The 25,980-nt window shown below is 34.0% G+C and overlaps 2 protein-coding genes across 4 annotated transcripts in view; one reads left to right on the plus strand and one right to left on the minus strand.

Annotated features, from left to right (window-relative positions):
• Positions 1 to 10,287, minus strand: part of LOC105420505 (Pentatricopeptide repeat (PPR) superfamily protein) — a 19,474-nt gene extending 9,187 nt beyond the window's left edge. Inside the window, exons 1-4 of one of the 3 annotated variants that reach the window (XM_020666156.2) lie at positions 9,896 to 10,122; positions 7,698 to 9,797; positions 7,457 to 7,527; positions 2,868 to 4,490 (exon numbers count right to left, since the gene is read on the minus strand). In XM_020666156.2, coding sequence (XP_020521815.1) covers positions 8,011 to 9,528 — 1,518 coding nt within the window. In that variant the 5' untranslated portion in view covers positions 9,529 to 9,797; positions 9,896 to 10,122 and the 3' untranslated portion in view covers positions 2,868 to 4,490; positions 7,457 to 7,527; positions 7,698 to 8,010. Of the gene's footprint in view, positions 1 to 2,867; positions 4,491 to 7,456; positions 7,528 to 7,697 lie in introns of those variants that run through there. The other 2 variants (XM_011624369.3, XM_020666157.2) reach the window with 2 other exon arrangements.
• A 3,692-nt stretch (positions 10,288 to 13,979) lies between these two features.
• LOC18432355 (uncharacterized) lies at positions 13,980 to 23,898 on the plus strand. The gene is given in 7 exon segments (XM_088873972.1): positions 13,980 to 14,476; positions 14,645 to 14,715; positions 19,460 to 19,596; positions 22,030 to 22,105; positions 23,086 to 23,218; positions 23,516 to 23,624; positions 23,626 to 23,898. Coding segments are annotated over 5 exon segments (501 nt in total). The 5' UTR covers positions 13,980 to 14,476; positions 14,645 to 14,715; positions 19,460 to 19,482; the 3' UTR covers positions 23,695 to 23,898.
• Positions 23,899 to 25,980: the final 2,082 nt, after the last annotated feature.

Here is a 25,980-nt window from a genome sequence, read left to right on the forward strand (position 1 = left end):
AAAGGGACTTTTTATTTCAAAAGTAATTTTTCCATAAAAACAATCGAAGGAAGTATTTCTCTTATGGAAACTCAAGACAAATTTCAATTACTTTTAGAAAGAATGATCAAAGATCATAAAAGAAAGATTATAAATATTTGCATATTGGATTAGTTCAAATAGCTGTCAAACTATTGACAAGAACGAGATTAAATAATTATGTTTTACTCTGTTTAAGAGATAGTCGACACAAAAGATTCACTGATGCTTTATTATGAATAATCGAATCTAGTCTCTATAATGGCCCATTTAATTTAAACTGAATATACAAGTTATGTGAATTTTTTGTATTATGGTATGCAAAAACTTCATCCAAAACTTTTATGTATTCGAAGTAGTGATAAGATTTGATTTTAAATCATTTTGTATTGGTGATCCTTGGTTTTAAAGGATCTAATCCCCATTATTGGTAAGAAATAACCTTTTTTATTTGGAATTTGGAGTATGATATTTAGGAGAACTATTATTGAAAGACTCAATAAAACTCCAAACCAAGTTCAACTACCAGTCTACAGAGTAGACACTATTGAATCTTCTGAATTAGGAGAACCAACACCTTCTGATCTTGATTTTGATATATGTGTGGAACAAAAGGAAGAAGAATTCAAAATTGATAAAGAATGGATCAAAAATGATTTCTTCTTTGATGAAAATAGACAAATAAGAGAATGATTCTTCAAAGAGTTTAAAGAACCTCTTCGGGATGCCTTCTATTTAAAATTTAACAGGTTCATGATAAAACATAAGGCAAATGTCAAATTCTATTTTTAGAGATTTAATTTTATTTTGTATCTCGGGAAGTAATAATTTTTCTACTATATTTTTATATTTTATTTCTTCTTTTAGATGATAAAGAAATTTTTTTTTGGAAGAAATCTTATCCCTGATATTATTAATCTCATGGATTCTAGGCTTGTCAATAAAAGTGAATTTAACCTTATGTCCTTCAAAATTAGCTTCTATTCCTGTATCATCAATTTTAATTGGATGAATCATGTTTAACAAGGGAGTTTTTAGAATAACAGGTTGATTAAATAATTATTTTGTATAATTATTTTGTTCAATAATATGTGGTATTCCTTCAAGCTTGGCCATATTATGGTCAGCTTCTTTAGGTCCTATTTAAAAGGGTGAGGCTTTAACTTCAATTTTCTCTCCGAACTTTTCTCGCTTAAGTTGTAAGCTAGTTTCAGGGGGATGAATATACACAATTGTTTATCCTTTCGTGGTTTGAAAAGTTTGAAAGATTTTTCAACCGTATTTATTTCAAATTTTGGAATTTTTATTCCATAGTCTTCAGCTATGTATTTTAACCATTTAAAGAATTCGACGTTTGCCTTATGTTTTATCATGAACCTGTTAAATTTTAAATGGAAGGCATCCCGAAGAGGCTATTCAAACTCTTTAAAGAACCATGCTCTTATTTGTCTATTTTTTTTAAAGAAGAAATCCTTTTTGATCCATTCTTTATCAATTTTGAATTCTTCTTCCTTCTGTACCACATATATATCAAAATCAAGATCATAAGGTGTTGATTCTCCTAATTCAGAAGATTCCGGAGTGTCTACTCTGTAGACTGGTTGTTGAACTTGGTTTGGAGTTCTATTGAGTCTTTCAATAATAGTTCTCCTATGAGTGGGTATTCTTTCATATTCAGATTGTGGAACTGAAGATGTTGAACTTCTAGGAGGATCTCTAATATTTGAATTATCAATCATTAGTGTAGTCCTTCTTGAAGATGGAAAACGAATTCCTATTTCTCTGTCTGTGTATTCTATTATTTGTTTTGAATTTTTATCTTCAGGAACTTTAATCTGAGTTTCATATTGTAAAACCCAACACTCTGGTAGTCTACCTGAGACTATGCCACTGATTTGGGTATGACTAAATTTGATTTTTCCATATTTGTTTGGAAAAATATAGTTTGTCCTTTTAAGTCCATTTGTCTGGCATTTGGGCATAAAGTATTCATTACTTTATAACATATTCTATAAACAAATGTAAAGTTTTGAGAACCAGGTCCATATCAAAACCTTGCGTTTTTAGGTTTAGAGTTAAGACTTTTAACAAATTTGGATCGGTTAAGGCTACAGAGAAATTTGGAAAACACGTAAAGTATATTGGGCCATTACAAAGACTGGATTCGACTATTCCTAATAAGAATCAGTGAATCTTTTGGGTCGACTATCTCTTAAACAGAGTAGAACAGAATTATTTAATCTCGTTCTTATCAATGGTTTGACAGCTATTTGAACTAATCCAATATGCAAATATTTATAATATTTCCTTTTATGATCTTCGATCAATTATTTCTAAAAGTAATTGAAATTTGTCTTAAGTTTCCATAACAGAAATACTTCTTTCAATTGTTTTTATGGAAAAACTACTTTTGAAATCAAAAGTCCCTTTACGATAAACATCTGTTAGGTACTTTTGGTATATTCCAATTTTGGATTTGTTTTTCTATATTATCTATTATAATTTCTTCTCTATTATTAACATGAAGTGTATTATTAGTAATAATTGATCTATTAGATAATGATTTAATGAAATTTGTCATTTTAGTTCGAGTCATCTGGAAACAGTCCCTACATTTTCTTGGCTCTTCTTGGCCTTAGTGATTTTTGGGTCACAGCGACTTTGAACTAATCCCGCAGATTTCTCAGACCTTTATTTAATAGTTCAATTTTATATAATAATACAGTTAAACCACTGTAGAGTAACTTGGCTCTGATACCCTAAGCAGAAGCAACATATGAAAACAAACTATCATAAAATTGTCATAAACTTAAACTGTAAACAAATATAACATGAACAAGCTGCAAATATATAAGCACAATAAATAACTATAAAAACTTACATTTCCCAGACGAGAATATGCAACAACAAGACTTTAATTGCTAATCTTAACTACTTGAACTCCAAGAGAAATCACACATATACTTAAGCACTCATCAATCTCTCACACATTTACAGACTCAAAAAAAGGAAAACTAGATGGTTGGATACACCTCCAGATATATCCACTAAGAGAGAGAAAGAGAAAGACGCAAAAGAAGGATGACTTGTAAACAACTCCGCTTCTTCTTCTTATAGCCAGAGGAGTTAGGCAGATTTGAAATCCACACCGACAATCTTTTCCAAGATGCTTATCTACTTTAGTCAGCTTTTTGTAGTGGCTACAGTCTGCTTTAGTTAGCTATTTGCAGTGGCTACAGTAAAAAGGAGATCCTGTCGGTGACGGCTATAGTAGACAGTCGGTTCTGTCGGTGAAGGGACACGTGTCCTAGATATGGGTGGAGTCGTCCAGGTCCCTCTGTGAATTTTTTTTACTTTTAAGAAAATTCAATGCCTGCACAGTCATCACCGTTCATTGGACTGTAGTTTTCTTGTTCATCACTTTGAGTAGAGGTAGACATTTTTTTATTGTCTTCTATAGCACTCCAGAGCTTTCTTGTAAGCTATTCTTTATATAGTTTAAGGCTTTGTTGCTGTAATATTGCAACATATTCTGCTATTTTCATTTTTCCTTTTTGAAATGAAACTGAAGATATAAGTTTTTTTTTTTTTTTTTGTCTGGACTGAGGGATTCATTTTTATAACTATCACACCATTTGATGTATATTTGTCTCTTTACTTTAGGAATATAATCCCACCTATCCATAGGATCTTCTGAGATTTGATAATCCCATTTTAAAATCCACGGGACTTGATATAATATCATAAAATATATATGATAATCTCTTTTAAGACATTGACTATTGTAATTAGAGAATTTTCTCTGTGAAATTTATAGATTTGTAGGTAGAATTTGATTTGATGATCCCCATATAGAGAACCAATTTTTAAACTAAGTGAGAAACTCATTTGGCTTAGTTAATTTAAACTGAATATACCAGCTATGTGAATTTTTTGTATTCTGGTATGCAAAAACTTCATCTCGAGCTTTTATATATTCGAAGTAGTGATAGGCTTTGATTTTAAATCCTTTCGTATTGGTGATCCTTGATTTTAAAGGATCTAGTTCCCATTCTTGGTAAGAAATAACCCTTTCCATTTGAAATTTGAAATATGTTATTTATGTATCATTGTTTCGGTAATATTATACTATAAATACCGAACATGTTTCCATAAGGATATTTTCATATCATTCTCTGCATCTTTCATTCATATTGGGATGCATATGTTGCCTTAAATATATGACAGCTACTTCAATCGGGTTTTTCAACTAGTGGTTATTTTCTATAATCAGCAAAAGAATATATGTTGTTTCCAAGTATGTGGTTTTAGTACTAAGAGTTTGAGTACTTATTGGTGTTTGAAGGGGAGATATATCAATATCTTGTATTTGCCTTCTTATTAAAGCGTTTGATATTGATGGTGATATCAGGGTTTTCCTCAGGCTAGGGATTATTTCCATCGATCGCTTTTGTTGATTCCTTCTGCCCTCCCTGCAAAAATTCTCGTATTAAAAAGTCAGGTAAATAATTAGTATTACCATTAATATGTTCTATAGTAAACTCAAAAGTAGAGAGAATACCTTGCCATATTGCGAATATTTGTTTTGAAACGAGATTTTTATGGTTTTCCCTTAATAGGGTTGGTCTATGATAGTACATTCTGGTTTGGGATACTGGTCTAATATTTCTCCCATAATCAATTCTATTAACTTTTAAGCTTTCTGTTTTAAAAACTTTTTCTATATCAAAAATTTCTTGGTCAGGTTCCTTTTGTAAGACTTGAAAATCTCCTTCTTTGGCTTTAGAAGACTGACCTTTCTCCCTTTCATTGATTTTCAATTTTTCCAATCTTTTAACCAATTCATCGACTAATTCCCTATTGTCTTCTTTTTTCTTTATTCCGTGTAAGCTAAACTTTCCTGTCTCAATAGTTAGAGGAGGTTTAAACAGAATAGCCTCTTTTTGCTTACCGAATTTTTTATCTTCTGCAGTTGGTTTTAAATTATTAATTGCATTTTCTATTCTTATAGTTTGTTTTCCTATTGTTTGGAGGATTCTTTTGTCGACCAGGTTTACAAACTTGCAATTCTGCACCTTTTCTAACACATTAATATTAGCTTCAGATCCTTCCTTTGTTTTAGGAAGGGTATCTTCCACTTCAGGTGGTAAAGGGATATCATATTTGATTACCAAATTATCAAATTTTAATTCTATGTCCTCATCTTCAATTTGTTCTTTAGGAGGTTTCTGGGTTAATTCTAGGATTTGAACAATTGTTTTTAGACTTATTAACTCGATTCTTACCTCATTTATCTCATATTTTAATTCAGAGATTGAGGGTTCTCTATCAACCTGGGTTTTGTTTTGCACTCTTCAAAGAATATCATGAAAACTATAATCTTCTTTTGTTAGAACAAGAGAAGATCTTGCCTTTTCAGATGGAGTTTTGGACATGCTGATATATTGAAATAAAGCTTCCCTTTTAACCTCTGGATCCGTTATTTTGTCGATAAGGTCTATAATCACATCTTTTTCTTTTGTAAGAGTGTTGATACTTAACCCATTCATATCAATGACTGCCTTGTAAAAATTACATTGGCAATTTTCTTCTTTTGGATTATTTTCATCATCAGAGTCTGAATCAGAACTACTAATTATAATATCTTCATCATCATTGATTTCTTCAATTAACATTTCATTTCTAAATCAGAAAAATAAGAAGTTTCTTCTTTTATTTGGAGTATCTCAAATAATTGGGTCTTAAGACTATTATCTATTTCTAGATAGTTATTTTTTTTTTAACTCTACATTTATTTTTGTAATAGCCTACTTTGGCACAATTATAACAAATAGGAACTTTTCTTTTTCCCTTACTTTTAAAGGATAGTTTGTCTTGTAAACATTTATTGAAAATTTTTTCTCTTTTCTTTGAAGATTGTTTAAATTTTTTCTTTTTGAAATTTTCATGTTTCTTTACGAAAGGGTTTTGAAGGGGTTACGGTATTATAACCAAACTGTTCACAGAAATCTCCTAACTCCTTTCTCCCCGTTATTCTCTGTTTTCCAATCGTCTCCGAAGCTTTAAGTCTGTACATAATGCTAGACATTCAGCACAGATTTCGGCTGATAGTTCTCCTAGGGTATACAGAGAATAATGAATAATTCCACCATGCTTATTTTTAGGCCTTGTTTTTACCTTTTCTGCAAAAAGGTGTGGTAGTCCAGCTACAAACTTTTCTTTCCAATGATCTGATTTACTATCCTCTCTTGATAGTAATCCTGAGAAAAATACATCTTCATACCATTTATAATGAGAGAGTGTAGGACATCTTAGATTTGATAACAAATCTTCAGATCTTGTTGCCAACAAAGCAGTGCTTCCCACGAAGTGCAGGGTGATTGTATATATTAGTGTATTGACTGCATCTCCTTCTTGGATTATATTGTCTTGGTCAGTTTCATTCTTGACTAGCCATTGTTTTGAGGCATTCAATATTTGATTCTTTAATTCTTCATTCATATAAAAATCCCACCAACCTCTTAACCATCTTGTAAATCCACATATTATGGCCTTGGTTATCTCGTGGTCTTGATTTCCATTTGCCTTACAAGCAGTGACATACATAGTCATGTGTTTCATAAGTTCTAAGATTTGATTTTCAGCCATGCCGTCTATATTCCAGTTTACTATGGATTTCCCTGAATAGGAGATCGAGGTAGAAATTAAGTCTTCTTCTATTTGAAGATCTACTGGGGTTGGTCTAGGTACATCCTTACTGGTCTAATTTTTCTCCCATAATCAATTCTATTAACATCTAAGCTTTTTGTTTTAAAAGCTTTTTCTATATCAGAAATTTCTTGGTCAGGTTCCTTTTGTAGGACTTGAATATCTCTTTCCTTGGCTTTAGAAGACTGACCTTTCTCCCTTTCATTGATTTTCAATTTTTCCAATCTTTTAACCAATTCATCGACTAATTCCTTATTGTCTTCTTTTTTCTTCATTCCTTGTAAGCTAAACTTTCCTGTCACAATAGTTGGAGGAGGTTTATACAAAACGGCCTCTTTTCACCAGAAACTTTTTTGGAATAAATGCAGTTTCCAAACAAATCACGAATAACTGCTAAGCATGACACAAAAAAGGTGCTCGAAACTGTAGTACTTGCTAGGAAAGAGATAGATAAAGGTGTAACTGCACCTTTTTCGAAGCTTTGAATTTTATAATTAGTGATGAAAATGTATTTTAAGGCTATAACAAAGATTTCTAGTATTCAAAAGTTTCTTTTCAGGACATGCAGCTTGTGAAATGTAATCAAGATATGAAGGGGGCATTTCTATTGAGAATTGTGGACTTGGAGGAAATACTTGATCTCTAGCTTATTTATTTATTTATATATTTATTTTAGAGAGAGAGAGAGAGAGAGAGAGAGAGTATAATGAAACAGATATTCATGACTCACTTGTTGGTGATAGTATCATCTATCGTCAATCTCCACTTTTGGAGAAACAACTCTTCATTGTTTCTTGAAATCTGCAGAAAATAAAAAAAAACATAATCATTCATTTTCTGGTACATATATTGAACCATGTCATGGAGAAACATAACAAAGCAAGTAAGAACGCAATGTAAACTACAAAAGAGAACTCTCATGCAATTAGCTTCATAAAGCACAAAGAAAGAGAGAAATGATAGAAAAATACCCTTAAGGTACCATAATTGACCATCAGCCTCAGAGTGCTCTGTGTGGATGACAAGGCTGAGCCACATATGATGGAACCATACCATATATGAGGCACAAGAAAGACATTATTGTGTTCTGGAAAAAATTGGAATTGAGATTTCCTTGCTAGGGTTATTTGAATCTCTGCTCTATAGATAATCCTCAACCCAATTCATTTTCCCAAGAGATCCTGATATCCCTCTTAATGGCCATTCATTAAACATAGAATTTCTCTTTCTCACAATAGATCCAGGGAAATATGCGACACTATGACGTAAGACTCAAAACTCTTGTTATGAGCACTCTAGAGAGCACCTGTCAAATGATAAGTAATCACCATATCGGTGATAACCCAGACCCAATACATGATATGTAATTGCATTAGGCAAGAGTCTTGTTTTCACCATCTCCCCATGTAAAATCATTGCATTAACCATGTGCCCTTCTCTGCATTGTCCCCATATAACAACAATGTACAAGAACACAACAGGCTTAAAGCCAAGATCACACATCTCCCTATAAATCTTAAGAGCCTCTAGAATCTGTCCATTTATACAAAATCCATAAATTAAATTGGTGTAAGTAATAATATTCGGTTTACAATTATAAACTTCAGCCTTTTCATCAATTAGACACTCTTCATTATGACTGTTCCCAATGGACCCATATGCCATTTTCTCCATAAAAATGGTTCTTGCATCATGTACTCTTCCAACTTTGCACAATCCATCAACGATGCGACTTAGAGTGATAACGTTAGCTTCGAGGCCCTTTTCAACCATTTCCTTGTATAGTCGCATGGCCTCTTTTAGATTATCACATTTGAAGTGCCCATTGATTAGAGCTGTATAGGCCACCACCATTTCAGAATATAAACCAGTAGCAATTTCAATTTTGCCTTCTTTGCAATACCCATCTATCAATGAAGAAAATGTGATAATATTGGGCATTATCCCCTTCTCCATCAGATCTGAGCAAAGCTTCAAAGCTTCATCCATAACCCTTATTTTACCATACCCATCAATCAGAGTGTTATAAGTAATACAGTTTGGAGCAATCCCATCAATCTCCATTTTCCTAAACAAGTCAGTGCCCTCTGGAACTCTTCCCAAGTCACAGAGCCCTTTTATTAGTATGATATAAGTGAAGTCATCAGGTAAACCACTGCCAAATCTTAACATTTCTCTGTAAAGGTTGAAAACCCCGTCTAAGTTAGAGGCCTTACAATGACCATTAATTAAACAATTATATACAAGAGTGTTTGGAAATACTTCATATTTGATCATTTCCACAGAAAATTGTCTCGCTTTCTTTAAATTCCCTTCCTTGCAAAGGCCATCAATTAGTGTACTAAATGTAACTACATTTGGTTTTAAGCATTTGCCCAACATTTCACTGTATAAAACAAGTCTTCCTTTCCCATTAGCCATTTTACAATGGCCATCAACCATGGAATTGTACGTGTAAAGGTTCAGAAGCACACCCCAACTCTCCATACTTCTAAAAATGTTAATTGCTCGGTTAATCTTCTCCTCTCTCCACAACCCACAAATGAGACTTGTGTATGTAACAACAATAGGTTTCTCTTTTCTCCTCACCATCTCATCCAAATACTGAAAAGCCCTTTGCAAATCACCTTGATAACAACAGGCATTGATCAAAGTGTTATATATGAAAACATTCGGAACAAGCCCACGAAGAAGCATTTCATCGAACAATCTCCAGAAGATGTCCAGTTTCTCTGTCTTAAGAAACCCATTTAAGAGAGAGTTGCAGGCATGGAGACAAGGCAGTTTTCTCGGTTTTCTCATTCTGTAAAATACATGGTAGGCCTCATCAAGGAGATCAATTTTTTGTAAAGGCCATTATCAAGACATCAAACACTTCAAAGCTAAATTTAGGCCCTCGACCCTCGAAAACCGTTAAGGAGATCAAAGGCCTTCAGAAGAAAAATCACGGCCACTCTTTTGCATGATCACATTCAATTCTTTTAAAAGGTCTTAGCTCTTGTGAATAATCTACGTCTGGTTAATATATGGATTATAACTGCATAAATCTATGGTGTTTTGCTGAAATCCACCTGTTTTGAAGCCCATAAGAAAAACCCAAGTGCTTGAGAAACGTCTGCACTACTCACTATTTCTTGCATGATATGATGAGGACAGAGGAAGTGAGTACCTGTATTCTGGGTGTTGCTGTTTTTTAGAGAGAGAAAGCGACTGCCCTTTTCCTCAGCTTCTGGCGCTGAAAAACTGGTAAGAAACCTTGCATTGGAGATAACGGGTCCCACTCTTTTACTATACAGCTGCAAATTCTTGGAGAGCCGTTCAACATTGCATAAATAGTTGGGGGAATTAGGGTTTAAGCTACCATGTAGGATGAGCAAAAACCCTAAACCATCCCTGTGAAGTAATGATACCCTTTTATTAAGTAGATAGAGCTTCTTGAGGGACCCCATTTTTTGAGAAAATGGATTTTTTGAACTGTGAAACTTTTTTCTCGTTGTCCTTTTGCCCTTAGAAAGCGGATTTACAGAAACAAGGCTCCTATCTCTCGCTCTTAAGTGCAATGCTTGTGTGGTCTCTCGTGCCACCCAAAAAGTTTATATTAGGGGTAGGTCCTTAACAATCATATTAAGGCACACCTAAACTTTTACTAAAGATGTTGTTTCGACGCTCCAAAATTCCCAAGTGGATCATCTCGACCTTTAAGTTGTATGGACATGAGAAAAATGGGTTTCAAGCTTTAGAGATAATGCATCTTGTAATATTTTTTTTGGACCGTTAATTTTTTAGATTTCCAAATGTTCATAGATCTACACTAGTTTTGAAACTTCTAATTCTATAATTAAAGATTGAAATAAAGCTATCATAAAGATATCCAATACTGAAAGAACATCATAAAAATTTCCAATACTGAAAGAACATCTTTCGATATTATTTATAGGAGTACCTTACTATGATTGTTTAGGGCCTACGCCCTCTACAATCCACACCCTTTTCAAAGAAACTCTCACAAATTTCCTTGGGGCATCTCGATCTAAAGTTTGGATTTAGAGTCTTAAACAAGAATGTATTTAAGGAGCAATTATGATGTTGGTGTTCTTTTAAGCTCATTATATTGTGCAGATCCGGTTGCCCAATTACTTGGATGTGCTATTATGTTCTTTGTGTACTCATCCTCTTTATAAGAATTGTTGCAGCAGTAAACTTTTTATTTGTTCTGGTATTCTGATATTGATATTTGTATGAGTTGGGATATTGTGGAAATGTCTATTTCGATAGGATGGACTATTTAGGAAGCGCTAACGAGGATTGTTAATTTTTGAAATTGCTTATTGAAGATTGTTTATGTATAACTCGGTATTGTGAACTTTATACATTTATGTGATAAAATCAAGTGGGAGAAAAACTTGAGCATCTTATCTATTTGTTTGTGTTTGGAAATTCTTTCATGTTTTGGGAAGCCAAATACTGTAAATTATTGTTGTCATTTTTACTTCTTTAGGGAACCCATTGTAATTAATTATTGTTGTCATTTTCGTTTCGTTACTCTATTTTTATTATGTAGTTTCTTGTATTTTTCCGCCTTCATCAACTTCTTTGTATATGTCATAAATTATTGTATCTTAACTATACGATGGTTTGACTATCCAATTGTAAGATGGTATCATAAAAAAATGAAATCTTTTGTGAAAAATAGGTGACTGACACAAGGGAGACCCTCTATAAATTGTTCTAGATATAATTCATATAGTTCCACCTTTATCTATCTATGTCCCAGCAAGTGCTATAGTATCAGCACCTCTTTTGTGTCATGTTTAGCAGTTAATGGTGATATGTTTGGAAAATACATTTATTAATAATTTATGGTAAAATAGTTTACTCTCTTGAATATGTTTGCTAAAACTAATTTTGTATATAATTTTGAAGCTTGGAGGTAATGGATGATAGTGGGAGAAAATCTCTAACAATATTCCCAACCGAGTTTTAGAAGAGTATTGGGTGGTCGCACGAGACCACCCAAGCACCGCACTTAAGAGAGAGAGAGAGGAAGAGGAAGAGAGAGAGCGTGGGGTAGAGAGAGAGAGAGAGCGTGGGGTTGAGCGAGAGAGATAGGAAGAGAGAATCCTCCATAACGAAGGAAAACCATGAGAGAGAAAACTAAGCCATCAGAGAGATGGGGTACCTTGTTTCTGTAAACTCGCTATCTGAGGGCAAAAGGACCACGAGAAAGGAGTTTCACAGTTTAGAAAATCCATTTTCTAAAAAAACAGGGTCCCTCAAGAAGCTTTATCTTCTTAACAAAGGGGTTTTATTACTTTACAGGGATGGTTTAGAGTTTTTGCTCAGCCTCCATGGTGAACTTAAACCCTAATCCTCCCCACTGTTTATGCAATGTTGAAGCTGCTCTCCAAGAATTTGCAGCTGTATAGTAAAAGATTGGGGCCGGTTATCTCCGATACAAGGTTTTTTATCAGTTTTTCAATGCCTGAAGCTGAGGAAAAGGGTAGTCACTTTCTCTCTCTTGAAAACAGCAACACCCAGAATACAGGTACTCACTTCCTCTCTCCTCATCATATCATGCAAGAAATAGTGAGTAGTGCAGACGTTTCTCAGGCACTTGGGTTTTTCTTATGGGCTTCAAAACAGGTGGATTTGAGCAAAACACCAGAGATTTATGCAGCTATAATCCATATATTAACCAGACGTAGATTATTCACAAAAGCTGAGACCTTTACAAAAGAATTGATTGTGATCATGCAAAAGAGTGGCCATGATTTTGTTCTGAAGGCTTTTGATCTCCTTAACGGTTTTCGAGGGCCTAAATTTAGCTTTGAAGTGTTTGATGTCTTGATAATGGTCTTTACACAAATGGGTCTCCTTGATGAGGCCTACCATGTATTTTACAGAATGAGAAAACTGAGAAAACTGCCTTGTCTCCATGCCTGCAACTCTCTCTTAAATGGGTTTCTTAAGACAGAGAAACTGGACATCTTCTGGAGATTGTTCGATGAAATGCTTCTTCGTGGGCTTGTTCCGAATGTTTTCATATATAACACTTTAATCAATGCTTGTTGTTATCAAGGTGATTTGCAAAGGGCTTTTCAGTATTTGGATGAGATGGTGAGGAGAAAAGAGAAACCTACTGTTGTTACATACACAATTCTCATTTGTGGGTTGTGGAGAGAGGAGAAGATTAACCGAGCAATTAACATTTTTAGAAGTATGGAGAGTTGGGGTGTGCTACCGAACCTTTACACGTACAATGCCATGGTTGATGGCCACTGTAAAATGGCTAATGTGAAAGAAGGACTTGTTTTATACAGTGAAATGTTGGGAAAATGCTTAAAACCAAATGTCATAACATTTAGTACACTAATTGATGGCCTTTGCAAGGAAGGAAAATTAAAGAAAGCAAGACAATTTTTTGTGGAAATGATCAAATATGGAGTATTTCCAAACACTTTTGTATATAATTGTTTGATTGATGGTCATTGTAAGGCCTCTAACATAGATGAGGCTTTCAACCTTTACAGGGAAATGTTAAGATTTGGCAGTGATTTACCTGATGTCTTCACTTATAGCATACTAATAAAAGGGCTTTGTGACGTGGGAAGAGTTCCAGAGGGCACTGACTTGTTCAGGAAAATGGAGTTTGATGGGATTGCTCCGAACTGTATTACTTATAACACTTTGATTGATGGGTATTGTAAAATAGGGGTTATTGATGAAGCTTTAAAGCTTTGCTCAGATATGATGGAGAAGGGGATAATGCCCAATGTTATCACATTTTCTTCATTGATAGATGGGTATTGCAAAGAAGGGAAAATGGAAATTGCTACTGGTTTATATTCCGAAATGGTGGTTAAGGGTCTCGTGCCTGATGTTGTGGCCTATACAGCTCTAATCAGTGGGCACTTCAAATGTGATAATCTAAAAGAGGCCATGCGACTATACAAGGAAATGGTTGAAAAGGGCCTCAAAGCTAATGTTATCACTCTAAGTTGCATGGTTGATGGATTGTGCAAAGTTGGAAGAGTCCATGATGCTATAACCATTTTTATGGAGAAAATGGCATCGGGGTCCATTGAGAACAGTCATAAGGAAGAGTGTCTAATTGATGAAAAGGCTGAAGTTTATAATTGTAAACCAAATATTATTACTTACACCAATTTAATTTATGGGTTTTGTAGAGATCGGCAGATTCTAGAGGCTATTAAGATTTATAGGGAGATGTGTGATCTTGGCTTTAAGCCTGATGTGTTCTTGTACACTGTTGTTATATGGGGACAATGCAAAGAAGGGCACATGTTTAATGCAATGAGTTTACATGGGGAGATGGTAAAAACAGGTGTCTTGCCTAATGCAGTTACATATCATGTATTGGGTCGGGGTTATCACCGATGTGGTGATTACTTATCATTTGACAGGTGCTCTCAAGTGTGCTGATAACCAGAGTTTTTGTGTCATAGTGTCGCATATTTCCCTGGATCTATTGTGAGGAGGAGAAATTCTATGTTTAATGAATGGCCATTAAGAGGGATATCAAGATCTCTTGTGAAAATGAATTGGGTCGAGGATTATCTATGGAGTAGAGATTCAAATACCCTAGCAAGGAAATCTCAATTCTAATTTTATCCAGAATACAATAATGTCTTTCTTGTGGATCATAAATGGTATAGTTCCATTATATGTGGCTACGCCTTGTCATCCACACAGCACTCTGAGGCTGATGGTCATTGTTGGGACCATAAGGGTATTTTTCTATCCTTTCTGTTCTTCTTTATGCTTTATGAAGCTAATTGCATGAGAGTGTCTCTTTTGTAGTTTACATTGCGTTCTTACTTGCTTTGTTATGTTTATCCGAAACATGATTCAATATATGTACCGGAAAATTAGTTATTTTTTATTTTATTTTCTGCAGATTTCAGGAAACAAAGAAGAGTTGTTCCTCTGAAAGTGGCAATTGACGATAGATGATACTATCATCAATAAGTGAGTATTGAATATCTGTTTCGTTATAGTCTCTCTCTCTCTTTGTCTCTCTCTCGCTCTTTGTCTCTCTCTGTTTCTCTTTTCCTTCAACATAAGTCTATACAAAAATAACCTAGAGATCAAGTATTTCATCCAAGTCCACAATTCTCAGTGGAAAAGCCCCTTCATATTTTGATTACATTTTGCAAGCTGCCTGTCCTGAAAAGAACCATGAGAAAATTATTACTTGATCATGGTAACATGTCTGCAAGTCTTTCTTCATTGTCTTTTTGGCTAAAATCCTTTGGGACAAAATAAATGCTCTGAAGGTGTTTTTCGCTATCAGTCCAATGGGGGTGGAATTAGCATTACTTCCTTTTTGTCCAAAGTTTATTTAATTTTTTACTATCATTGCAATTTTAGACTTGGATAGTCGTTTCTTTTTGGTCGCCAAATATCTTTTTCCTTTTTTTTCTAAAAAAGGGAAAGCTCTTCCAACTTTTTATGTAGAGTTGATTATCTTTATCATTATTTAGGAGTTAGGACCATTAGTTGTACCCTTGGGTTGAAATTACTCATGGCGAAGACTCAAGAGTTGAGCTCGATTTTAGCTCTGTAGTTATCAGCAGTCAGCTTTCCAATTCTGAAACCTATAAGTAATAATTCTTCATGCCATTATCTGTTTAGTGGGGTTCATAGGTATCGAAGAGCCAACTCATATGTTCCTTTGTGAACATGAAACTCTTGAGAACTAGTACATTTTGAGGTGCTTATGGCAATTAAAACATATTGAATTGTTCACGGTATGTAATTTTATTTCATTTTGGACCATGGGCTTAAAAAACTTCTGATGTTGGCTTATAATCTCTATGAATATGGACGGCAATGTTGAGCGATGGAGATATGAATTTTTTAGCATATACGATCAAAGAAAATAACAGCTAGGCTATTAAAACTTCTGATGTTGGCTTATAATCTCTATGAATATGGCTGGCAATGTTGAGCGATGGAGATATGAATTTTTTAGCATATACCGATCAAAGAAAATAGCAGCTAGGCTATTAAGTGATAGAGGTATGAGAGATAGGAATAGGGTGCACATGTTGCGCAAGTGTGCACAAGTAAAAATGTTTATAATAATATTGGGAACTGGCAAGTGTTCTGCCATTTCCATGGTTCTGGTTCTGTGCTCGGCAGGTTATCGAGGCTGAGTAACTCAGGTGAGCCTGAATCAGACATACTGAGTTCTGATTCATTGTAAGAAAGAAAAATAACGGAAGAGAGCTGTTGATAGGTCAGGGAGTTGTTTAAACAAAGCGTGATATTCGAAAACTTAAGACATGGTTTTGGTCTTCTGTTTTTTCTTTTTCTTGGTGCAGGGGCAATGTGGAAACATTTTTTCGAATTCAATATTGGAAATCTTTGCGATATCTTTAAAAAATATTTTCATCTTTAATTATATAATTTAGAGCTTAAAAAATAGTGTAGATAGAGCGGAACTATAAAAACTTCAAAATATTGAAAATTGACGGTCCAAAAAAGAGTTATAAGATCCACTATTCCCAAAACTTGAAATCAATTTTTTTTCTCATGTCCATGCATCTTGATGTCGAGATGATGAATTTGAGGATCCTTGGGCATAAAGAAAACCTCTTCTAGTGAAATTTTTGTGGTGGGCTTTAATTTGATTGTTTAAAGATTTCTAGTATTGAAACCACAGTTCTCGATACTAGTTGAAGGTGGGCTTTACTTTGATTGTTTAGTGCCTCAGCTTTATACAAACCGCACCCAAATTTTAAACAGTTCATTTCTCAAGTACTTCCTTTTTGAAATTTTTTCAAAATTGCCCATAGATCGAAACTCCATTTCAAAAATGCCCATATATTGAACTCCAAGTTCCCAAGATGGGGTTTCCCTTTTCTTACTTGAGTTTTGGATCGCCAGGTTCCAACGCAATATTTTTTTTTTAAAAGAATTGGTCTGATTATGTTTTAAAAATTTGTAACTTTTTTAAAAGGGCGCGGTTTATAGAAGGCCAAGGCTCTAAACAATCAAAATAAAACGCACGTTCAAATAGTATTGAGAAATGTGGTTTGAATACTGGAAATCTTTGTGATAGCCTTAAAATATATTTTCATCACAAATTATAAAATTCAAAGCTTCGAAAAAGGTTTAGATCAAGCAGATCTTTGAAAACATGAAAATCTTGAAAATTGACGGCCCAAAAATACATTACAAGACACTATTTTCAAAACTTGAAATCCATTTTTTTCTCATGTCCATGCATCTTGTGGACGAGATGATCAATTTGAGGATCTTTGGGCATCAAAATAACCTCTTCTAGTGAAATTTTTTAGGTGTGCCTAAATTTGATTGTTTAGAGCCTCACACGTATGTAAATTGTTTCCTTTTTTAAATGACAAGTCAAATCTCCAATTTTTAACTTGGTTTTTCATACGATATTTGAACCCACTCAATTAACTCACACTTTTTTGGGTTCAAATTTTGAAATATATATTTTTAAAACAAGATCACAAATTTCTCTAGCCATACAAATATAAATTAGACAGCTTAGGATATACACAAAGTTCAAGAAAGTTTTTTTTTTTAAAACTTTGAACCTAGTGAATGACACATTCACAACCATTTGATTTGAAATCTAATGGACAAGAGTGATTGTTCTCTTTGTCTACTTTTCCTTTAAAAAAAATTGTACCAAAACGTAGATCACCTTGGGGTAACTTAGAACCACTCAAGTCACTTGAATTTATTTCATATTTAGTTGTGGTATACATGAGGTTGCAACCTTAAACAATCCAATTAAGGCGGCACTCAAAATTTTATTATAACATGTAATTTTGGTGTAAAAAATTCTTAAGATTATCTAAAGATCTATTTTAATATCTAATTGTCAAATTTTAAAGTCCAAAAAGTTCAAATCATGTAGATCTATAAACATATGAAAATCTTGAAAATAGACAATTTAAATAATGTGTTGCAGGATGCACTATTTTACTTACCCAAAGCATAGATGCGCTATTTTGGGACTCCAATATTTTCCTTTTTCATATTCATACGTCCATGATCAATTAGAAGATTTTTCAAACATTAAAACAATCTTTTCCCCTAGATTTTTGAGGTGTAACTAATAAAATAGGGGAAAACACCCTGTTTTTTCAATATAGACATTTTCCTTAGTTTGGCGTCAAAGAATTTAAGGCCTTTTGGTTAGGGGTGGCAACGGGTCGGGTATGGGTTGGGTTGGCTGGACCCGGACCCAAACCCAGACCCAAATGTATTTAGGTCTAGGGTTTGGATTGGACCCGACCAGTCTGGTCCATTGGATTTCAAGCTGCCTTATTTGTCTGTTGTTTAATATCTAATGATGATTATGAATTCTTAATGTATATAATCCTTAGTACAACCAAATGAATAGGGCTTGAATTATTTTATCTCCAATAGTTTTTGGGTACGGGACAGGTCCAACCGAACCCGAACGGTGTTTAGGTGCAGACTCGGACCCGACCCGCCGGGTCCAAATGTTGGACCCATACCTGGATCCGTTCTGGTAAAATCGACGGTTGTTGGGTCGGCTCCGGGTATATTGCTACTACTTTTGGTAACTAAGCCGCTTCCTCTCTCTTTCTACCCTAGCTGGTCCCCTCTTCTCTCTCTTCCTTTACATCCCCAAGCTCTCAAAACCCAAGCTCGCGGTAACCCTTTTTATATATATCTCTGTTCTGTTTATTCTCTCTCCCTCTCTTTGCAACTAGTCTCTCTTGCTATAGCTCTTTTTCTTCAAGGAGTTTCTTTTCTTTCCCTTTCTCCCTCTCTCTTTGCAACTAGTCTCTCTCTTGCTATTGCTCTTTTTCTTCAAGCAGTAGCCCCAATTTTCTCTCTTGCTATTGCTCTTTTTCTTCAAGCAGTAGCCCCAATTTTCTCTCTTGCTATTGCTCTGTTTCTTCAAGCAGTAGTCCCAATTTGAAGCCATGTTTTGCACTATCTCTTCAAGCCTTTGAAGATTCAGGTAAGGTCTTCATTGATCCTTCTTTATGGTAAGGAGAACTGCCTCATTGTAATAAGGGGAAACTTCTCTTCAAGAATAGTTTAAAATAATATGCTCAATTCTCATAAAGATTTAATTCATTTATCTAAAACTTTTGGTTTTATGCCTTATGCCCCAATATACTGAGAATTCTTTATTTTTCAGTTTTATTTTCGTATTCCCCTTCTCCCATGATGTTTTACCATGAGCTTCAGAGAGTGAAAGACTTCTTGATAACAACATTTTGAGGTTGGAAGGCTTAAAAAAATTTGGTAGCAGGCTAAGGTTAGGTTGTCTATGTGTGTTTTAGTTTGCTTCTAATGTGCTATCGCACTCTTCTGATCCATCTTACTCTCAAGATGGTTTCTACCATATATGAAAGTCAATTTAGTATATGTTTTAATGATTATTCTATGTGTTTTAATGATTATTCTCTCCTAATTATGGGTGAAATACTGAAAGTGTTATCCTACAATATCTTTTTCTCTTTGCTATGAAGTTGATCAGTTCTTATGTGGGATCTTTCTATTAGATAAACTTCAAGGGATCAAATTTGTATTCTAGAGAAGATTGTCATGTCTTCTAATGCATACTTATGATATTAAATTGTTATTTTTGTCATAATTTGTATATATTATCACTAGGGGATTAGAAAAGGCGTGTCTTTATTTAACACAAGGTGGTGTATGTTCTGATATTTCTCTGTGGGTTTTATTTAAGATCAGATTCGAAGTAAGTAAACCATGAAAGGAGGAAGAAAGAATCTGAAAAGAGCAATTGTGGAAGAACATGTATCCCTTCAAGATGGCCAATGCATAATGCAGGTGGTATCTCTTCGTGGTTCAAATCTCATTGAGGTGGGTCCTTTTACTTCCCATGATTTCTCTTTCTGTTGAGTGAAAAAATTTCACATGGCATGCCCTATTGTTAAGTTTATTTGTTTTATTGTTTTATTGTTTTTTTGTATTTTTAACTTGATGGGTCATGTAGGATGCTTTTATTTAGTAAACAAGTCAATTGAGATTTCACGGATGTATGTTGAGGTGGTTCTTATTTGTTTCAACTTCCAATAGTTGGATGTTATGGAGTATTTGTGTTGATCATGGATTTGCATAGTTTCACTCCATTTATTCAGATGAACTTTTGGTATGGGTATAATTCAAGCCCATGCGTTTAACAATGCATGTAGTGTAGAAGACCCACTTACATCCAATTGCATTATTCATAGTAGTCCCCAAGGAACGAGGATATTTTCGAAGAATATAAAAGTGAATGATATTCTCCTCCAGTGTTGATTCCTTCTAAAGCAGACTTTTCTCATTTGCATAATGGAACTGTGGAGTCACCCACTTGATGGAATGTTGGTGCCCAATTTTATTGGTAGCTCTTTTGAAAATCTGTGTGAACAGTAGGGCAGGCTAACTTGAGTTGGGGTTCTGTGGAGGTGGAAGTTCGATATCTTCTCAATTGGTTTAGCACATCCATAGTCTCCTTTTCTGATGCAGGAGAACATGAAGAAACCTAGAAAAATCAGCCAGAAGCACCTTGACACAAGCAATTTTCGAGAAATTTTGGAGAAACCCTAGGGTTTTCTCCCACATAGGCCTCAAGCTTTAGGCTTCTTTTACAAGACAAAGTCTTTCTTTTCTTAAAGAGGAATGTACGAGTGACTCTCCAGCCCACCCATGCCTTTATTTATATTGATTTATTATTGTCTTAGACAATATTTGACCATACAATATAACTTTTGACCAAAAGGTCTTAAATATAACTTGAAACTACACTTCCTAACTTTAATTAAAATATCTAAAATTCCCTAACTGTTCCAGCCATGAAATAATACATAAAAACATATGAAATAGCCTCAAATAACTAAAAATAAACACCCAAACTATCTATTGTTTTTCTTGTTCTTCTTGGGAACCCTCCTAGGGTTTTCATCCTCCAAATATGAGCGAAAATTAGGAGGAATCCGTCTCTCCAAAAGAAGATACTTGTGGCTACTTGTTATGCTCTGATCTCAATAATTTTTTGCTCCTTGTGTGAGAGATTCTCTATATCCGATTGACTAGGCCACTAGCGACGATTTCTTATCATTGTTGCACATAGACATCATGGGTAAAATCGTATAATTAGTTTGTTCTATGTGGTAGTCTTTCACCATGAAATCGATGAAAAGGAAGATTCGATAACTAGGTGGGACTTGGGAGAAACTACAAGTGGATTGAGAATCCAGAATACCTTTTGTTCTTTTTAGTTGTTAGTTACTTACCTACTATACCCCTTAAATAATAAACCTCTATAAAGATACAAAGGTGCGAGAACTGATAGCAGTCTTCATTTGTGGCCAAAATCCCAAAGCCCTTAACAATTATTTTTTTGAACCGACAACACAAGTAAAAACTTTAGGAGCAATTATGGTGTTGGTGTTCTTTTAAGCTCACTATATTGTGGAGATCTCGTTGACCAATTACTTGGATGTGCTATTATGTTCTTTGTGTACTCATGCAGCCATGCTCATTATTACAATTGTTGTAGCTGTTAACGTTGTGTTTATTCTGGTATTCTTCTTTGTTCTGGCAGTCTTGTATTGATATTTGTATGATTCGGGATATTGTGTAGATGTCTATTTTGATTGGATGGACTATTTAGCGAGGATTGTTAATTTTTGTAGTTGCCTATGATGATTGTTTATGTATAACTGAGTATTATGAACTTTATACATTTCTGTGATAAAATCAAGTGGGAGAAAAAACTTGAGCATCTTATTTATTAGTTTGTGTGTTTGGAAATTGTTTCATGTTTTGGGAATCCAAATATAGTAAATTATTGTTGTCAGTTTTTCTTCTTTAGGGAACCCATTGTAATTAATTATTGTTGTCATTTTCGTTTCGTCACTCTATTCCTATCATGTAGTTTCTTGCATTTCTCTTCCTTTATCAACTTCTTCGTATGTGTCATAAATTATTGTGTCTTAACTACACGATGGTTTAACTATCCAATTGTAAGATGGTATCACGTGACAATGAAACCTTTTGTGAAAATAGTGTGACTGACAGAAGTGAGACCCTCTATAAATTGTTCTGGTTTTAATTCATGTAGTTACACCTTTTTCTATCTATATCCCAGCATGTACTACAGTATTGAGCACCTTTTTTGTGTCATGTTTAGCAATTATTGGTGATTTGTTTGGAAAATGCATTTACTCCTAAATAATTTCTGGTAAAATAGTTTACTCTATAGAATATGTTTGCTAAAAGTAATTTTGTATTTCATTTTGAATCTTGCAGGTAATGGATGATAGTGGGAGAAATTCTCTAGCAATATTCCTAGCCAAATTTCAGAAGAGTATTTGGATAAAACGAGGTATGTCTTTTTAAGACAATCAGTTGTTTCAACTGCTTGTGATTTTTGAGCATTTTTCTCACGGCATTCATTGACATGCCAAAAACTTATTTACTAGTCTTAGATAATCTAGGAAAAAAGCCAATGAGAAATCATCTGGCCATGTTATGCTATCTCATCCCAAACTGAATCATCATTGTCAGAACTTTTTCCCAACTAATTGGGGTCAGCTGAATACCATGAGTAATGCTGACTACCACATCAATTTTTATGCCATGAGTAGCCAAGTGGCGCATTATGCACCACATCCTCCTGAATTTCCTTTCTATCCATTACAGGGGCAGTTCAATTCCATATCTAATCCAGGCCTAACTCTTGTTTCTACAGGATATAGCCTCCTAGAAGAATCTATTCTTGTCTTTGAACAGTTTAGGGCTTCTCTAGGAAAGCTTCATCCACCTTGAACAAGTGGATATGATTAAATTTCTTCTAACATGGGGATGAGATCCTCCTTTCGATCCCCTACTTCTTTTTAATAAGCTTTTATGCCTTAGATAAGTTTGGTGATATGAGGTATGAAGAATTGTCTGAAAAATACAACACACACACGCACACATATACACATACATAGATATGAATGAAAATTTATGTAACAAGACCATTTACTTTTGATATGAGGAGGGGACACGGTGATAATTGATCATTCGATGTGATTATGTGAAATCAGTTAATTGTGGATCTGCCATTGACTGGGTACAAAGTCCAAAATGAGATTACTAGAAGGGTGTGACACATTTCAATTAGTTGGATTTCGCATCTAATGGCTAAGGATTATTTTGACCTGCTTGTACCAAAAGTGAATGGTCTTATAGTATACCTTCCCATCCCCGATATGTGTGTCTGTGTGATCTTTTAAATTTTTATTTCTTTCTGTCATAGGTAAGTTCTGTATTACTTTCTAGTGAAGTCCTAGTATTTCATTGGTTGCTTGCTTTATTTAGGAAACTTTGTTGTGGTCGATGGAGATGGAAGTGGAAGTGAGAAAGCCCTTGAATCAGGCAATAAAATAACTTTTATGATATCGCAAGTGCTCTTCCATGAGCAAGTTCGTACATTTCAAAAATCTCCAGACTGGTAAGATTTCCTTACATTTGCTAGATTTAAATTGCATATAAGCGAAACAATGGTAATGCCAGTTAACCCCAGTTAACAAGGAATAACAAATGTGAAACAAATTTTCAAATTGTGCTTCATATCTAATACCGTGCATTCAAATCTCTCCCATTGATCTTGAATGTTTTCATATTTTGTTGCTTTTCTTGTGCACTTGTCATCCATGATTATGATGTCCACATTTTAACTGCTGTTACTATTTTTAGTAGTGTATTCTTGATTCTTTATTCATTATATTCGTTTCAACCGTAATTGCAGGCCTGAGATTTTCAGAATGACTGCTTCTGTTGAGGCAAAAGACGCAGAAACAGCGAACGAGCAAGTGGAAGAGAGACATTGTTCAAGTGATGACGACCTTCCCCCAATTCGAAGCCAACCTGAACAGGGTGAGACCAGCTGAATTGCTCACCGATTCATGCTCAGATTCAGATTCTTAAGTGTAACCAATTGCACAACTGTGGTTTTTTGTTCTCTTTGCCACCTTTTTGCAAGGTGAGGGATCTTTGTTATTGTTTTATGGTTTTGAGCGCAACGATGCACAGGAAGAGCTGGCAAAATATTATTTTTGTAATGGATCCAATTACAATCTCACTTTCTTGGTTAGCTTGGGATTTTATGATATCTCTCTATTCTTCCTTTTATATGTGTTGCTCCCATCACACGAGCTTGAACTGTGAGTATTTACAAAAAGGAAAAAGTTTATATAAGTGTGAGGCTTTAAATAATCAAATTTAAGTGCACCTCAAAAATTCATTGGAAGAGGTTGTTTCAATGCCCAAATTTTCTTAAATTCATCATCTCAACCTCAAGATATCTACCTCAAGATATCTGGACATTGACAAAAAAATGTACTTTCAAGTTTTGAAAATAGTGAATTTTGTGATGTATTTTTTGGCATGTCAATTTTCAAGCGTACACTATTTTTAAAATTTTAAATTTTATAATTATATATGAAAATAAAATTTCAGGCTATCACAAAGATTTCCAGTAGTGGAACATCTTTCAACACTGTTTGAAGGCGGGTCTTTGATGGTTAGAGCCCTAGCCTTAGGGAAACGCCTCCATTCGTAAATGCAAAAAGCTTAAGGGGGTTATTTTGTTAAGGAAAAGTTTATATAAGGTTCGGTGTCAAAATGTTGAATTATAGGTGCACCTAAATTTTTTTTCGAAAAAAAGTTCTTTTAATGTCCTCTAATTATCATCTCAACATCGACATATATGCATATGAAACAAAAAAAGATTTTGAATCTTAGAAATAGTACATTTCGCAACACATTATCTAGACCATGCATTTTCAAGATTTTTATATTGATTTTAGATCTACTTGATTTTAATCATTATTAGAGATTACATAGAAAACAAAAATCGAGTTAGGGAAGGGAGGTATTTTTTAAGGGTGTGGTTTGTATAGAGTCGAGGCTCTAAACAATCAAAGTAAAGGCGCTTTCAAATAATGTTGAGAAATGTTGTTTCAATATTGAAAATTTGTGTGATAGCCTTAAAATATTTTTTAGTTTTAATTATAAAATTTAAAGCTTAAAAAATAGTATAGATCGAGCATATCTATGAAAACATGAAGACTTTGTAAATTGACGGTCCAAAAAGGCATTGCAAGATGCACTATTTCCAAAACTTGAAATTTATTTTTTTCTCTTGTCCATGCAACTTGAGGTGGAGATGATCAATTTGAGGATATTTAGATGATCAATTTGAGGATATTTAGGTATCAAAACAAACTCTTCTACTGAAATTTTTGAGGTGGGTTCTAATTTGATTGTTTAAAGCCTCAACTCTATATAAATCTTTTTCATTTATTGAATAACAGAAATTGTGGCCAGCTTAAATTCTTGGAAAATTTATCACACTATTATAAGAGATGAATTATTTATCATTCCACTCTTTTGTAACTATTACATATCATGAGCATGTGTCTTTTGGTGTGTATTTAGAATTTAAATTAAAAGGCAGGCAAAATTTTAGGAAAAAAGTTTATATAGAGTTGAGGTTCTAAACCATTAAATTAGAGCCCACCACAATTTTTTTACTATAATACGCTTTCTTTGTGCCCAAATCTACAAATTGATCATCTTGACATCAAGATGCATGGATATGAGAAAAAAATAGATTTTAAGTTTTGTAAATAATGGATCTTATAACTCTTTTTTGGATTGTCAATTTTCAAGTTTTTATAGATCTGTTCTATCTACCCCTTGAAAATACCCGTTGAAACTTTCAAGGGTATTTTTGTTATTTTATTTTATTGAAAATATTTTTGTTTATATTTTTCACTAGTGTTATTTTTATTTTATTGAAAATTTGGTGTCAAAATAGTTTATAAAAAATAAAAATAAAAATAAAATAGTGTAGAGACGTGACATTGTGATTGAGGCAATCTTAGCCCTCCATTCAAAATAGACGGTTGGATAAGGGGAGGATAGAACTTCTATGTTGTAGAGGAACCATAAAAAGCTTGCTCATTTTAAATTCGATAACATAAGATGTATCACAAAATTCAAGAAATTTTTTTTTGGGCAAGCTTTCTATGCTTCCTCTACAGCATAGAAGTTCTATCACCCTCTTATTCAACCGTCCATTCTGAATGGAAGGCTAAGATTGTCTCAATCACAATGTCACGTCTCTACACTATTTTATTTTTATTTTTTTTTCTATAAATGATTTTAACACCAAAATTTGGACATCCATTCCCTTATTAAACTCGCACT

The sequence above is a fragment of the Amborella trichopoda genome, chromosome 8 (assembly GCF_054954075.1).
Source record: "Amborella trichopoda isolate Santa Cruz 75 chromosome 8, AtrichopodaSantaCruz75HAP2 v2.0, whole genome shotgun sequence".
NCBI lineage: Eukaryota > Viridiplantae > Streptophyta > Magnoliopsida > Amborellales > Amborellaceae > Amborella > Amborella trichopoda.